The sequence below is a fragment of the Electrona antarctica genome, assembly GCF_951216825.1.
Source record: "Electrona antarctica genome assembly, chromosome: 19".
Classification (NCBI taxonomy): domain Eukaryota; kingdom Metazoa; phylum Chordata; class Actinopteri; order Myctophiformes; family Myctophidae; genus Electrona; species Electrona antarctica.
In genome coordinates this window covers 14,801,731-14,815,970 of record NC_136800.1, presented here as the reverse complement: position 1 = coordinate 14,815,970, position 14,240 = coordinate 14,801,731, and the positions used below count along the sequence as shown (strand labels likewise).

At 42.7% G+C, this 14,240-nt stretch overlaps 2 protein-coding genes across 3 annotated transcripts in view; one reads left to right on the top strand and one right to left on the bottom strand.

Annotated features, from left to right (window-relative positions):
• The first annotated feature begins 592 nt into the window (after positions 1–592).
• On the top strand, positions 593–3,494 carry sumf1 (sulfatase modifying factor 1). The gene is made up of 2 exons (XM_079529869.1): positions 593–839; positions 1,046–3,494. The coding sequence occupies exons 1-2, from the start codon at positions 696–698 to the stop codon at positions 2,099–2,101; spliced, it is 1,200 nt and encodes a 399-aa protein (XP_079385995.1). The 5' UTR covers positions 593–695; the 3' UTR covers positions 2,102–3,494.
• Positions 3,495–3,792: 298 nt separating this feature from the next.
• Positions 3,793–14,240, bottom strand: part of dpydb (dihydropyrimidine dehydrogenase b) — a 21,885-nt gene continuing 11,437 nt past the window's right edge. For both annotated transcript variants that reach the window (XM_079530027.1, XM_079530026.1), the window contains exons 10-25: positions 14,154–14,240; positions 13,518–13,728; positions 12,012–12,196; positions 11,250–11,465; positions 10,903–11,067; positions 10,615–10,683; positions 10,175–10,258; positions 9,777–9,897; positions 9,330–9,449; positions 9,008–9,150; positions 8,183–8,237; positions 7,255–7,379; positions 6,939–7,088; positions 6,538–6,600; positions 5,926–6,003; positions 3,793–4,841 (exon numbers count right to left, since the gene is read on the bottom strand). The exon at positions 14,154–14,240 is cut by the window's right edge and continues 83 nt beyond it. In XM_079530027.1, coding sequence (XP_079386153.1) covers positions 4,677–4,841; positions 5,926–6,003; positions 6,538–6,600; positions 6,939–7,088; positions 7,255–7,379; positions 8,183–8,237; positions 9,008–9,150; positions 9,330–9,449; positions 9,777–9,897; positions 10,175–10,258; positions 10,615–10,683; positions 10,903–11,067; positions 11,250–11,465; positions 12,012–12,196; positions 13,518–13,728; positions 14,154–14,240 — 2,037 coding nt within the window. In that variant the 3' untranslated portion in view covers positions 3,793–4,676. The remainder of the gene's footprint in view (positions 4,842–5,925; positions 6,004–6,537; positions 6,601–6,938; positions 7,089–7,254; positions 7,380–8,182; positions 8,238–9,007; positions 9,151–9,329; positions 9,450–9,776; positions 9,898–10,174; positions 10,259–10,614; positions 10,684–10,902; positions 11,068–11,249; positions 11,466–12,011; positions 12,197–13,517; positions 13,729–14,153) is intronic.

The following is a 14,240-nucleotide window of genomic DNA, read 5'->3' as shown; positions in this document are numbered from 1 at the left end:
GCATATATGTGTAGTTTATATGTATAGTGTCATTATATAGATATGTTCTAGTTATAGTTTATATGTATAGTGTCATTATATAGATATGTTCTAGTCACGTTCTTAGCTTACGCATGTTTCGCAATAAATGCTTTTTACATATGTGATGTATTCCCATGCTTTTGTTCTTGCTTATTGTAAGTCGCTCTGGATTAAGAGCGTCTGCTAAATGCCTAAATTGTATTGTAAATTGTAAGTCAATACAAAAACTGCTACGAGGATAAAACCATAATAAGAAAGGACTAAGCCTTGTTTACATCAGGCTACACCTTGGCTTTCATCAATTCATCAGAAAAGGGATGTCAGAAGTGGGATTCGAACCCACGCCTCCAGGGGAGACTGCGACCTGAACGCAGCGCCTTAGACCGCTCGGCCATCCTGACTGAGAAACTACTGTTTTGCTTCATCTCTTTTCATTACTCTGAATCTGACTTTTATAATAGTAATTGCTACTTGTACTGCCTCTGGGCCGTGGTATATATCTATCTATCTACCTGATTAGATCCATAGTTATAAATGGTTACATCACACTTTCCAGCTCAGACCAGCTGATTGGTCACGTGATTTTTGCGGAAGTGTTGCACTGTGTGTGAGCCAGCAGCGCTGTATAGAAGTACTAGTAGTCGAGCATGTAGTTTTAATAACTGCGTTGTGTTATGATGGTCGTAATGCTGTTCCGTTGCATTCTAGTGGTAGTTGTAGTAGTCAACTGTCAGTACTCTGTTGTCTCATGGGTTGTTGACGAGCTTCAGTCAGATCATATACCTGTTGTTGCAGCAGAAGCTGAGGGGAGCATACAGGTATGTCTTGAAATGTTTTGATACATTGAAAATGGAGTGCTTTTTCTGCTTTTATCCTCTTAGCAGATGTTGTATTGACCTGTACTTTCCTTGAACTGTACCCATTCTGCAAACAGTAACTGTTAATAACGTTTTCAATCAATCAGGACATTTTTCGGTTATATCCTTGACTGTACTCTGTACTGTTTACATTTCTGATCAATCAGGTGAATCCTGGCCTGAGCCCTGGATCTGAGGAGAGCCCTACGGAGGGCTGTGGCTGTGGTGGGCACAACCTGAACAGACAGAGAGGCCACCTGCACGATGATGAAGATGATGATGGAAACCCAGCTGTGAAATACTCCAAAACAGCTAACGAGGATCACATTCCATCTGATAGTGTGCCAGGCGGACATTATGATGAGACATACAGTCAGATGGTTCTGATCCCTGGAGGACAGGTCCTGATGGGCACAGATGACCCCGGCATCCCCCTAGACGGGGAGGGTCCTCAGAGGAGGGTCCACGTGGACCCCTTCTACATGGACGTCCACGAGGTGACCAACGCACAGTTCGAGGGCTTCGTCAACTCCACGAGCTACGTCACCGAGGCGGAGAGATTCGGAGACTCGTTCGTGTTTGAGGGGATCCTGAGCGAGGCGGTGAAAAGCCAGATCACCCAGGCGGTGGCCGCTGCCCCTTGGTGGCTGCCGGTGAAAGGTGCCCACTGGAAGCAGCCTGAAGGTCCAGAGTCCTCTGTCATGGACAGATCAGACCATCCGGTGGTCCACGTCTCCTGGACAGACGCGGTAGCCTACTGCTCCTGGCTCAACAAGAGACTCCCCACGGAGGCAGAGTGGGAGCACGCGTGCAGGGCCGGGCTGAAGGACAGGCTGTTCCCCTGGGGAAACAAGCTGACCCCCAAAGGTCGTCACTACGCCAACATCTGGCAGGGAGAGTTTCCCATGAGCAACACCGGAGAGGACGGATTCGCCACAACGTCGCCTGCGATGTCGTTTCCCGCCAACGGTTTTGGCCTGTACGACATGGTGGGGAACGCATGGGAGTGGACCTCCGATTGGTGGACGGTCCACCACGACACGCACCCACTACACAACCCCACTGGACCTCCATCGGGAACTGATCGGGTGAAGAAGGGAGGCTCCTACATGTGTCACAAGTCATACTGCTACCGGTACCGCTGTGCAGCTCGCAGCCAGAACACTCCAGACAGCTCGGCATCCAACCTGGGCTTCCGCTGCGTGTCCGAGGAGCAGCGGTGACCACTGAACTCTGACCCTTCTACACCTGTCGCTTTAGGATAGTGGTTTTCAACCCTTATCAAGACCCATTAGTTATTGGCCACCACGGACCACCATTTGATGAGATTTAGCCTCTCAGACTTGTCTTAGAATATGTTGTTGTTGAATAAGATCTCCACAACTCCATGCTGTATTGATGTTGGTACCATAGGAGAAATTATAGGCAAACGTTCATCAAAATAACCTTTTTTCTACATTCTCTGTACAGTAGACTTCTTGTAAATTAAGTAATGCAGAATGATGTTTAACGATAATTTCACTCCTGAGAGCGTAAAATGAAACCAAATAGTTTTACGCTCTCAAGAGTTAAAGATCTAGTAAGGGTCCATTTGGTTACCAACTCTCCATCATTTAAGTTTAACTGTTGACCACCTGGAACCCCCTCAAGGACCACTGGTTAAAAACCACTGTTTTAGGAGGTCAGGTGAGCGCCCTAGGGTTCAGCTCCAGGGCCCTGTGTGTGCCAGCTGTGGAACCGTCCCATAAGCCGGGTGCTGCTTGAGAAGAACAGTGTCCCACCTTGCCAAGCTCTGCTCAGCCAGTACAGCCTGCTTGGACTAAATACATTTTCTATTTTTGGACAAAAAAACCCAATGTACAGTATCAAGTTATACAAAACAAACAAATATATTTTTTAATTGGATCCGAATAGCACATGCTCTGTCCCTCTTCTGCTGGTTCCTGTTTTTACAATAAGTCTTTTCTATGGGAAAAAATATATATAATTTATATGTATTTGATATACATGGTAATACCATGTGGTGTTCTTGCTTACTGTAAATCACTCTGTATTAAGAGCGTCTGCTAAATGCCTAAATTGTATATTGTTTAAAAATGCTGTAATTGAAACAGGGATGTTTATATAGTCAAAATTTAAGAGCAAGTTAATTGTGGCCACATTATATATCCCACTTGTTTTGACAATAGAATAATCCTTAGATGATAATAGATTGCACGGTGATCATCACAATGATCATTGCACGCACACACACACACACACACACAGCTTCTCCCTCTGGGCATCCATTTATAGAAAGTCCATTCTTTATACCCATTTCAGGATGTGGAATTCAATGACTATCAAGGACATAGGTCTGATAGACATATGAACTGTTGACAACTGTTAATGTTTGTTTAGAGCTGAATCATGTATTTCCAGTATGATGTGAACTGATGCTCTTTGATCTTTATGGCTCCTATAAATATTCGGTGTCCATTGAGGATATTCACTCACTGCCACGTCTGTATGTTGTAATGAGCCGCTGCAGCGAACTTGTAATAAATGAGCTTTCCCTGAGGGATCCTGGTCTCTGAGCGCTTTGCTTCTAAACCACTCAAAATCCACTTTGAAAAATGGCTAAAAATAGTCGTTGGGTTGCAATGTGTTGTGAGCTTGTAGATATTTGGTGCATTCTTTTTTTAAAGATTTGTTTTTATTGATGGTTACAGTGAAGATGGACGAGAAGGGAGAGACATGCAGCAAAGGTCATCATGAAAGGGACTCGAACACGCGTCAGGCCAGAGCCTATATGTGGCATGCGCCTGGACCACTAGGCCAGCAGGTGCCCCATGGTGTGAACATTTTGTAAACTATAGAGGGAACTAAGTACAGAGCCAACTCAGGACATGCATCAGTACAAGACTCATTTATGTCATATCATATTTAATAACAAGTAGAATCTATAATCAGAATCCCAATCAGGTTCAGATATACACCAACACCCCTCAGAGAATACAGAATACAATCAGGTTCAGATATGCACCAACACCCCTCAGAGAGAATACAGAATACAATTAGGCCTACTGCAATCTGCGTCAGGTTTTCCTGCTGCTTACCCTTGGATAAACTTACGCCTGAACTACTCAGCTTCTTTGGTGAGTGTCTCATTCACCGTAAAATCTAAATTTCTAATTAAACACCAAAGGAATGGTCCATGATTGCACACTTTTATTAACTAACTAATTAACACTAGAGGATTTTACTGTTACCAGTCATTTGTACAATGTTTGCCTTTGATTTGCTGGTAATCTGTTTATTTTGCAAAGAAAAATCCTCAAAGACGTTTTTAGTACATCCATATGATTATTAACATTAGTAACACTATTTGTATAATACAATCAAGAGTGCATAGAAAGTTAAAGCAGAGAGAACCCTGGATCCCAAATGATTATATGAATCTCCTTTAGGTTCATAAAGGCCCATTGTTAAATATCAATTCAGAGTATACATAAATATACAGTATTTATAGGCAGTAACACGTCGTTTCTCTATCTTGGTGCCTCTGTCTTCCCATCTCCAACATATTACTTCAGATTGATATAAGCATGACAGATACATGTATGTGCTCAGTATTGGCAAACAGGAAGAACCAAGCAAGGGACCCCTCACCAAAAAGTATGTCCTCAAAGTGTAGTGTAAAAAGTGACACAACCGTCATAATACATTTTTCCGACTCAATTATGTTTGAATGAAATGGCTCACAAAAAAAAGAACATTTTGGAGACATAAAAACTGTTTTCATCCTCTAAACAGCGTCTAGCACACAGGGCTGACGGGCACGCCCCTCTTGGGTACATAAGGCGTTTTTCTGGTTACCATCGTGATGCAGTCTATGATTGGACAGACGCTGAAGCACAGTGTACAGCCAGTGCAGGTGTCCAACACAAAAGGCAGGTGGGTCTCTGGATCAAATGTTATAGCCTTGAGAGTGAGAGAGACATTTGAGTCACATTAGATGCCTGAGAAGTATCTCTGTGTCCAGAGAGAAACGCATAAAGGAGACACAGTAGTTGAAACAGAGACTGCAAAAGTACTGTTGTGAGGCAGAAAGACCAGTTTGTTCTCTGAATAACATAAGAAAACGTAGCATAGAGGGACCCATATAGATAATTCATCCATTAGAATGTGGGTGCACAAACCTTGTCAGCAATGAAACATTGATCAAGAACATTGATCCATGCTTAACTTGTGACTGCACACAAGGTGAGTGCTGACTACGAAGGCATTAAACAAATAATCAAAAGCTACAGAAAGGGATACAGTGTTTGTGCGCTAAAAAGCTAAAGTGATAGTTTAAGGTACACCAAAGCCTTCCCTTAAAAGTACATACCAGTAAACAAATGCATGCAACTAGGGCCTGATGTGAGCACAGGCATTCTAGACAGAGGGTGAAAAACCATGAACAGCCTACATTACATAATATTTTATATACAGTATTTGAAATGAGTGTAGTTGTAGAACTAACTTGGATCAATTAGTTCCGTTTTTGTGGAAGAGAGAGACAGAGCTGCAAGATGCGTATACAGCTATTGCCATTCTAATAGCTTCTTCCTTTCTTTTTTTTAAAAATACCTGTAATCTACACAATCCTGCCCACACATTCAAAACTTAATCCCCATCTGATCGGATCAGATCAGATTTTTAAATCCTATATTTGGTGATCCAGGATCAGACAATCCAGACAGATTCCTGGGAGTTCAAAGAAATTCAGCATATCCAGCTTGATCCAGATTCTGATGTTTCAGGATTCTGAATATCAGTGCTCTAATCCTACCTATTGCCACTTAGTGGATATGAATAGCAAAAATAAGGGAGGCAGACCATATTGATGAGTCTCCAGAACCATTGGTCAAAATAGAATGCCATGACTACATGTTACTACACTTGTAGTTGGACGGACGGACGGACGGACGGACAAGACAGACAGACAGACAGACAGACAGACAGACAGACAGACAGACAGACAGACAGACAGACAGACAGACAGACAGACAGACAGACAGACCTGGTATCCAGAGTCGTTACAGGTCATGTAACATTTCCCACAGTTGATGCACATGTCCTCATCTATCAGAGCTTGGACCTGCAAACACAGAGAGGGTTACATGAATGTATTCATGGGATTGTATCTTAAAGCTGCAATCTTCTTGGATTTGAGTGGTTGATGTTTGCTTTCCAATGCAGGAGATCTGGGTTCAAATCTCGGCTATTATATTTGCAATTATCTCTCTCCATCGGAATAAACATAAAACGGTCGATATCTATGTATCTATTGTATATTTAATGGTAATGGTATCGTAGATGTACTTCTCGCATCTGTATTTATTTTTGTAAATCAAGGGTATTCTTTTTTATCTGACATCAATATATTTTATCTTTGACCGTGATCATTTGGGGTTGGCTTGGTACTGAAAATATCCAATATCAATCCATTCCCACATTCCATTCATGTGGAAGATAGTCAGCTGGTAAGATTGGACATATGTAGGACTGTACATATTAATATTAATTCGGCAGTACGTAGGATTCAAACCCCTTGCTATCACAAGACAGACTCTTCTTAAACTGCCCTCCCCCAAGAACAATAACGAAAATAATGAATAAAACACATTTGTACCTGCTCTGTGTTGTCGAGTTCCTGGTACGCACCAATGTGACGTAGTGCTCTGGCTATCACATCCTATCACACACACGCACACGCATACACTTATAAATACAGCATGTTAAATACAAAATTGTATGGTTTCAAGCATTGAATTAGCAAGATCTGTGTGTAATGCATGTGTGTTTGTGTTAGTGTGTACATATGTAATGCATGTGTTTGCATCCATGTATTAGTGTATACATGTGTAATGCATGTGTGTTTGTGTCCATGTATACAGTCTGACAGTATGAGTAAATGTGTGTGTGTGTGTGTGTGTGTGTGTGTGTGTGTGTGTGTGTGTGTGTGTGTGTGTGTGTGTGTGTGTGTGTGTGTGTGTGTGTGTGTGTGTGTGTGTGTGTGTGCATGAGGCACACCTTGACTGCAGGAACAGTTTTCTTAGGCAGGTTGACACGGGCCACATTGGTTTCAGTGACTTCATTGTCATTGCTGTCTCTCAGTCGTTTCTTGTACTCAGCGATGGCTTCTGTCTTCTCGTGCAGGTACTGACCGAAGCTAGGCAGGCTCTATGCACATCACATGCAAGTAAACACACACTTATTATTAGTAGTAGTAGTAGTAGAGATATTAGCACTAGTATTATCATTGGTGGTGGTAACAGCAGTAGTACAGTTTACTGTGTAAATCAGTATTCAGTAGTAGTAGTAGGCCTGGTAGTAGTATAGACTTTACCTTTCCCATCAGCTCTTCCACTCTGGGGACTGGTTTGCCTTTCTGGTGTGCCCGTGTAGGAGGTGACTGTCCATCCCATTCTCTCAAATTATCCAGACTCTTCAAATACAACAAGGTCTTCAGACCTGGACGGACGGACGGACGGACGGACAGACACACACGCACACGATTATAATTTATTATAATTTCTTTATTACCCATGTCTATCCACAGCAACATTCCCCTGTGTGTTTTAGACATGGTTCCTTAATCCGTCGGGTAGAAATGTAGGTTGATATATAGTACTGTCGGTAGGTAAATATGTAGGCAGGGAACTAGGTCGTTATGTAGTTGGGTAAGTAAGAAAGGAAGGCAGGAAAGAAACGGTAATAAGTACAGTTGGGTGCCACCGATATTGTCCCTTATCATTTGACCCATTTAGGCCTGACCTCAACATTTTTAAAAATCCTTCTAAATCCTCCAGTTTTCTGAAATAAATATTTTCACGATTTTTCAAAAATAGCAGACCTACAAGCTCGTAGCGCGCCACTCGGTGGCGCGCTATGAGCTTGTAGATCTGCTATTTTTCAATAGCTAAATTATAACATAATGTTTAAATCACCAAAAGGGGTTCCCGCCCAAAATGGGTTAACTGTCCTTTTGCGCAGATCACGCAAACCTCAGCAAAAAGAAAAGGACAATATCGATGGCCTCCAACTGTAGTTGGGTATAGCGATTGATTATTTGGTAGGTAGGAAGTTGGGGTAACAGGCTTCACTTGAATGTTTACTTGAAGTAAACCTAAGTTGTGGTTGAACATGCTTGTTTAGGGGAAAATACTGTTCCCTTGAGGGCCTTGCACTGGTGTATCCCAACAGAAATATGAATCATATACTAAACAACAAAGACATGCATATTTGTAGTTATGGTACCACAGGCTGATACGCACCTGTACAGTAGTCCTCAATCACTGTGAAGTCCTGGTTCTGAACTGCACTACACACCTGGATGGATGGACAGACGGACAGGAGGAATGGGTGTACACTGAGTCATGACAAACATAAAAGTTCTTCAATAGGGATTTTAACTAAATAATTCAAACATAATGGCAGTATTTCTTTTTTTCAGTCCAGTGGCTTGTGTTTGTGTGGTGTGGAGCACAGGACTAGTGGAAGGCATAGTAACTGTAACAGTGGTAAGAAAGTGGTTTAAAGCTGCTATAAGCAATAATATGTCAAAATATGTTTTTTTTCCCCTTTTTTTCCCCCAGACAATCAGCAATGGGTAGAAAGCTCCCAAAAAAGTTTAGTCTCTGTGACACATCTAGGGGCCACAATCTGCATTCAAAGATGTTCCTAGAAGCTTTGTCGTCATCGGTCGATTTGCCTGTCTGCTTCCCGATTGGTTAGTCATTGCGACCAGGTTTCTTTCGACAAATGACAAAGCTTCTAGGAACATCTTTGAATGCAGATTGTGGCCCCTAGATGTGTCACAGAGACTAAAACGTTTTTGGGAGCGTTCTACCCATTGCTGACTGTCTGTATACCAAAAACAAAAAAAAGGTCATTAAACTTTTGACATATTATTGCTTATAGCAGCTTTAAGTATACCTGTAGTACTGAGGACCTATAGTGTGGACTGTGTGGCAGTATTAGCAGTACAGTAGTACTAGTATCAGTGGTAATAGTACATGTAGTACTAAGGTTACAGTGAGTATTATGCTATTGCTGTATTATCAGCATAGTAGTAGTAGTAGTTGTAGTTGTTGTAGTACCTGTAGTACCGAGGCTCCAGCATGAAGGAACTGCAGTCCGGAATCTGCCGAGTCGATGCCTCCAGTGGCCAGAATTGGAAAACCAGGCAGCGCTCTGCCAATGGCTGACACTGCTCTCAGAGCTATAGGTCTGATAGCATTACCTAAATGAATGAATGAATGAATGAATGAATGAATACTCTGCTCTCAAAGCTATGGGTCTGATTGATAGCATGACCTGGATGAGTGAACGAATTAATCACCTTAAAAGTTGCCTGACTGGGCCAAGTGTGTGTGTGTGTGTGTGTGTGTGTGTGTGTGTGTGTGTGCACTGTGCACTGACCAGACACTCCTCCATACGTGGTGCGTTTTCCCTGTCCAATGCCAGGCCAAGGGGAGCCATCCGCCTTCAATCCCATCATGCCAGAGACCGTGTTGGTGGCTGTGACTCCATCGGCACCACCTACAAAGTGAGACAACAAACATTAAATATATGTGTGACTCCATCGGCACCACCTACAAAGTGAGACAACAAACATTAAATACGTGGAAAGATGATGGGACAATTTACAATTTACAATTTACAATTTAGGCATTTAGCAGACGCTCTTAATCCAGAGCGATTTACATTAAGCAAGAACAAAAAGCATGGGAATACATCACATATATAAACAGCATTTATCAAGAAACATGCGTAAGCTAAGAACGTAACTAGAACATATCTATATATAATGACACTATACATATAAGCTATACATATATGGGAGAGACATCGCTGATGACGGTTTACCTTCATGGGCGGCTTTGGCGATGTCAACAATGTTGGTGACATTGGGTGTCAGTTTGGCAAAAAATGGGACGGGAGAGGCAGCACGTACCCAGCGACAGATGTTACGCACCAACTCTGTGTCCTAAATGTACACAAACAAGTGCATGCATGCACGCACACATGTGTGTGCAAGCAAGCACGCGAGCAACCACACACACACACACACACACACACACACACACACACACACACACACACACACACACACACACACACACACACACACACAAACAAGTACATAAATAACAGAAACACTGATCTACTTCATCATTATTTTTCGACCGCGGTCGAGATCATGGATTTCACAATGCCACGCCAGACTTCCTGGTCCTTCATTGATGCATGTGTGTACTGTGTACCTGTCCACAGGCCAGTCCCATTCCTTTCTCTCCCATCCCATGCGGACAAGACAGATTGAGCTCCAAAGCATCTGCACCTGATTCCTGCACACACACACACACACACACACACACACACACACACACACACACACACACACACACACACACACACACACACACACACACACACACACACACACACACACACACACACACACACACACACACACACACACACACACACACACACACACACACACACACACACACCCCAGTTAGGCAACTTTTAAGGTGATTAATTCGTTTTTATCATTTTAGAAATCTATTGTTATTACTATTATATTCAGGTCTATATTCAGGCCTACTCAGGGAAAATAAATATTCTAATTTAATTCAACTGACCAATGCTTGTTCTGAAGCGCCAATTATTTGTTAGGATTACAACAATATATTCTCACCACAGCCATCTTTGTCAGAACAGTCCAATCGGATTTGCTGTAACTACACATTATACTTGCAATCACCACCTGAGAGAGAGCCAGAGAGAGGAGAGAGAGAGACAGAGAGAGAGAAGAGAGAGAGAGAGAGAGAGAGAGAGAGAGAGAGAGAGAGAGAGAGAGGAATAGAAGCATTATGTTCACTTTATGTCACGCCACAAATGATACATATTGCTGAGTTAACATGCAGAATGGAGAAGATATAGTCTAACAGAGCACAAACAAAGGCAGAACAGAGGAAGGCGTTACGTTTTTAGGGAAGTCTCTCTTCAGTTCAGTCACCCCCTGGCACCAGTAGGCTGCTGTCTTCTCACTGATGAGCTCAATGTTGAGGAAGGCCCCCTGCCCAGGCCCAAACAAATGGCCGGATGTCGTACCACGCACGATACGAGGAGACACGTTGGTCACCAGGTCCTGGAAAACAGGCAGACAGAAAGGCAGATTCTACAGTATTGTCTATATCTATAACATGAATCCCACTGCTCCTAATTCCGACACCCAATAAACGCCCGACAAACGTTTAGGTTAGTCAGTGTGAGGTTTGGGGTGTGTGTGGTGTAGAAGTGAATATTTGTGAATATATTATGAGGGTCTACCTTGTCCAGTCCAAATGTCTTGGTCAGAGCAAAGCCCCAGCCTTGTTCAAACGCCCTCCGGATCATAGCGGTGCTGGTGGTGGGGGGTGCTGAGGCCAAGCCAAAAGGGTTGGGAAACTTTATCCCACACATGTCCACACTGATGTCCACGTCGTCTATGGCACTGTAGAACAAAGGCAGCCTGGGCACAGGGTCTACCGTATGCCCGTGCAGGGACTGGAGGGGAGAGGAGTACAGTATGGATTTGTAAAAATAATATTTATATGTGGATATAATAGGGCATTCACTTCTAGTCATTTTTACTAGTTGACTAGTTGCCTAGTTTACTAGTCGACTAGTCGACTAGTTGTTTAACTACCTATTATGTAAAAAAAAAAATAATAATAAATTAAAAAAATAAACTTGACATCATCATCATACGCGGACGTTATGCGGGAACGCCTACTGAATGTCAAAAAAGCTATTGACCTTGACAGCCCATACATCTAAACAGAAATCTGATTGCATTAAATGACGTTAAACAACGTTAAACTCACTTTGCCACTCACTTTAATGCATGTGCATACCAAAATATTTACCTATACAGTGTATTTGTGAAACCACTATATTTGATTCACATTAGTAGGTTGACAGGAAATGGGGAGAAAAAGATGGGGGGGTGACACGCAGCAAAGGTCGCCGGGATCGGGAGTCGAACCCGTGACCGTGACACGCTGTCTGGCTGGATTACCAGCCTAGGTGCCCAGACGGCTAAATATTTACCTGTAGATATGTGTGAATGTGCCAGGAGGCCTGTTTGCCGTCATTGACCGACTCCACGCTGGTGTTGGCAAGACCAGCAATGTCTCCTCCTGCAAATACCCAGGGTTCACTGCTCTGCATGGTGTCTTCGTTCAACTCCGGGGTTCCCCAACGATTCAGCTTTATGGGAGCCATGGCCTCAGACACTAGGGATTTATACACAGGTAAATGTAGTTAATCTAGTATCTACTTTTCATAGAGTTATAATTTACAATTACAACATAATGTTGCTCTCGGGCAGAAACCTCCATATTCTAACTTTTTTTCTTTTTTTGTAAATTAACTTAATTGATCATACTACAGAGCCACAGAAAAGTATCAAAAGTAGTGGATCTACAAGCTTGAAATGCGGCGCGAAACGATGCGCTTTGACCGTGTCAATTTTTTTTTTATTCAAATCCTGAAAAGTGCGAGTTTTAGACATATGAGGTTTCCAACAGACAGAGACGATATAGTGAATCTGGTATCTAGTTTCAAAGAGTTATAATTTACAACATATGATCTGGCCTATGTGGGACTTGGGTTCAGCTGAGCCACTGGTTTTAAACACAAAGTTGCTTAGGAATTCACTCACTCACTACACAATATATCTATCTGGGGCCGTTGCACCAACTTGACATACTGGTAAAACGGTATGCCCCTATACATGGCATCTAGCCTTGTGTTACATGTATACCTAAAACTACTAAGGTATGATTAAATCTGACGTAGATGATGCATATTCAAGAAAATGCGTTCTATTCAATGTGTTGCTAACGCTTCTCCTCCTCCAAACAATCTTTTGAAGGTCCAAATTGCATGTCTGTCCGGCCTGTGACCTGTTGGTATCTTTTGCCCAGCAGAGCACCCAGCATTAAACAAGTAACTGCCACTTCTGAGGGCATAATGAGCTGGGCATTATCTCCATATCTGGAGTGGTAGTGTGATTGCTGAACATGTTTGATGTCCACAGGCTGCAGAGTCAGTAAATTAATCCTTTTTCTTTTTTAATGAATTCATAAATACCCCCCCCCCCCCCCCTGTACAGTACCTACACTATACTATTGTTGACATAGGATTCACACCCAGATGCAGCACCACACCAAGGTGGTGCAACAGGCGTAAACATTATATCTACTGAGCCAGCAGGTGGAGCCAGACCCACATGCTGTTACTCTTATACTCTTATACTTATAGCTATTGCCTTTTTCTACTGCATTCTATTTACTGATGTAATGTATTTTTACATGTTCATCATGCACTTTTTATTCTGTATGTATGTTTTGCACTGGAGCCGTTGGACAAAACAGGGATCAATAAAGTATCTATCTATCTATCTCTAGATCAGGGGTCTTAAATGTTTTGTTTTTTTAGCCCAGCCAAGGACCCGCTAGCTGAGAGAGAGATGATGCAGGGTAAGAATTAAAAGTAGAATTATTATGAATTTAAATTCAAACTCAATAAACTCAAACTCAGTTCAATAGCTACCTTGCGAGTCACTGAGCATGGAGCCAAAGGCGCTGATGATGCAATCAGCCTTCAGCTTGACGATCTGGTCCTCGTCCTCGATCCACTGTCCATCATCATCCTGCTCCGTGCGGCAGAACTGGAGCCCAGCGACACAGCCGTTCTTCATGGTGACCTCACGTGGAGACAGGAAGGGCAGGAACTCACACTTCTCCTCCTTGGCTAGCTCCATCTGCATGGGAAAGCAGAGGAGAATCAGCTTTATTGTCACATCACAGTTTTACTAGTAAAAAAGTGGGTAATGTTTTTGTGCATAGTTCCCATCGTGTTATTTTTCTAAGAAAACAAAGAAAGGGAAGAAAAGGGGGGGGGGGGGAGATCAAGGAGATCAAGGAGATCAAGGCACGAAAGAAGAAAGTTTGAGCGCTTTTACCACAAAAAAGTAAAGGGTTTGATATATTTAGAAGCTTGTTTCACAGCACACTCGTAGGGTCTCTCTTAGCTTATTTACAGGCTGTACAGCGGTACAACGAAGGGGTCTCTTTTTCTACAAAGAAAATTACACATAGTACTTGATATAGTGCATGAAGAAGATCCATCTATCTATCTATCTATCTAACTATCCACCCACCATTCCTTGCCTCGGTCCCTCCTTACCTCCTCGGGTACAGCTCTGATGTTGGTGAATCCCTTTCGGAAGCAGACAAACACTCTCTTGGCTCCACATCGAAGGGCGGAGGTGGC

Bases quoted from the DNA above. Each gene is read 5' to 3' on its own strand.
- sumf1 (XM_079529869.1), top strand. From the start codon at position 696: ATGATGGTCGTAATGCTGTTCCGTTGCATTCTAGTGGTAGTTGTAGTA. The intron at 840-1,045 runs GTATGTCTTGAA...CTGATCAATCAG, and splicing joins AAGCTGAGGGGAGCATACAG to GTGAATCCTGGCCTGAGCCC.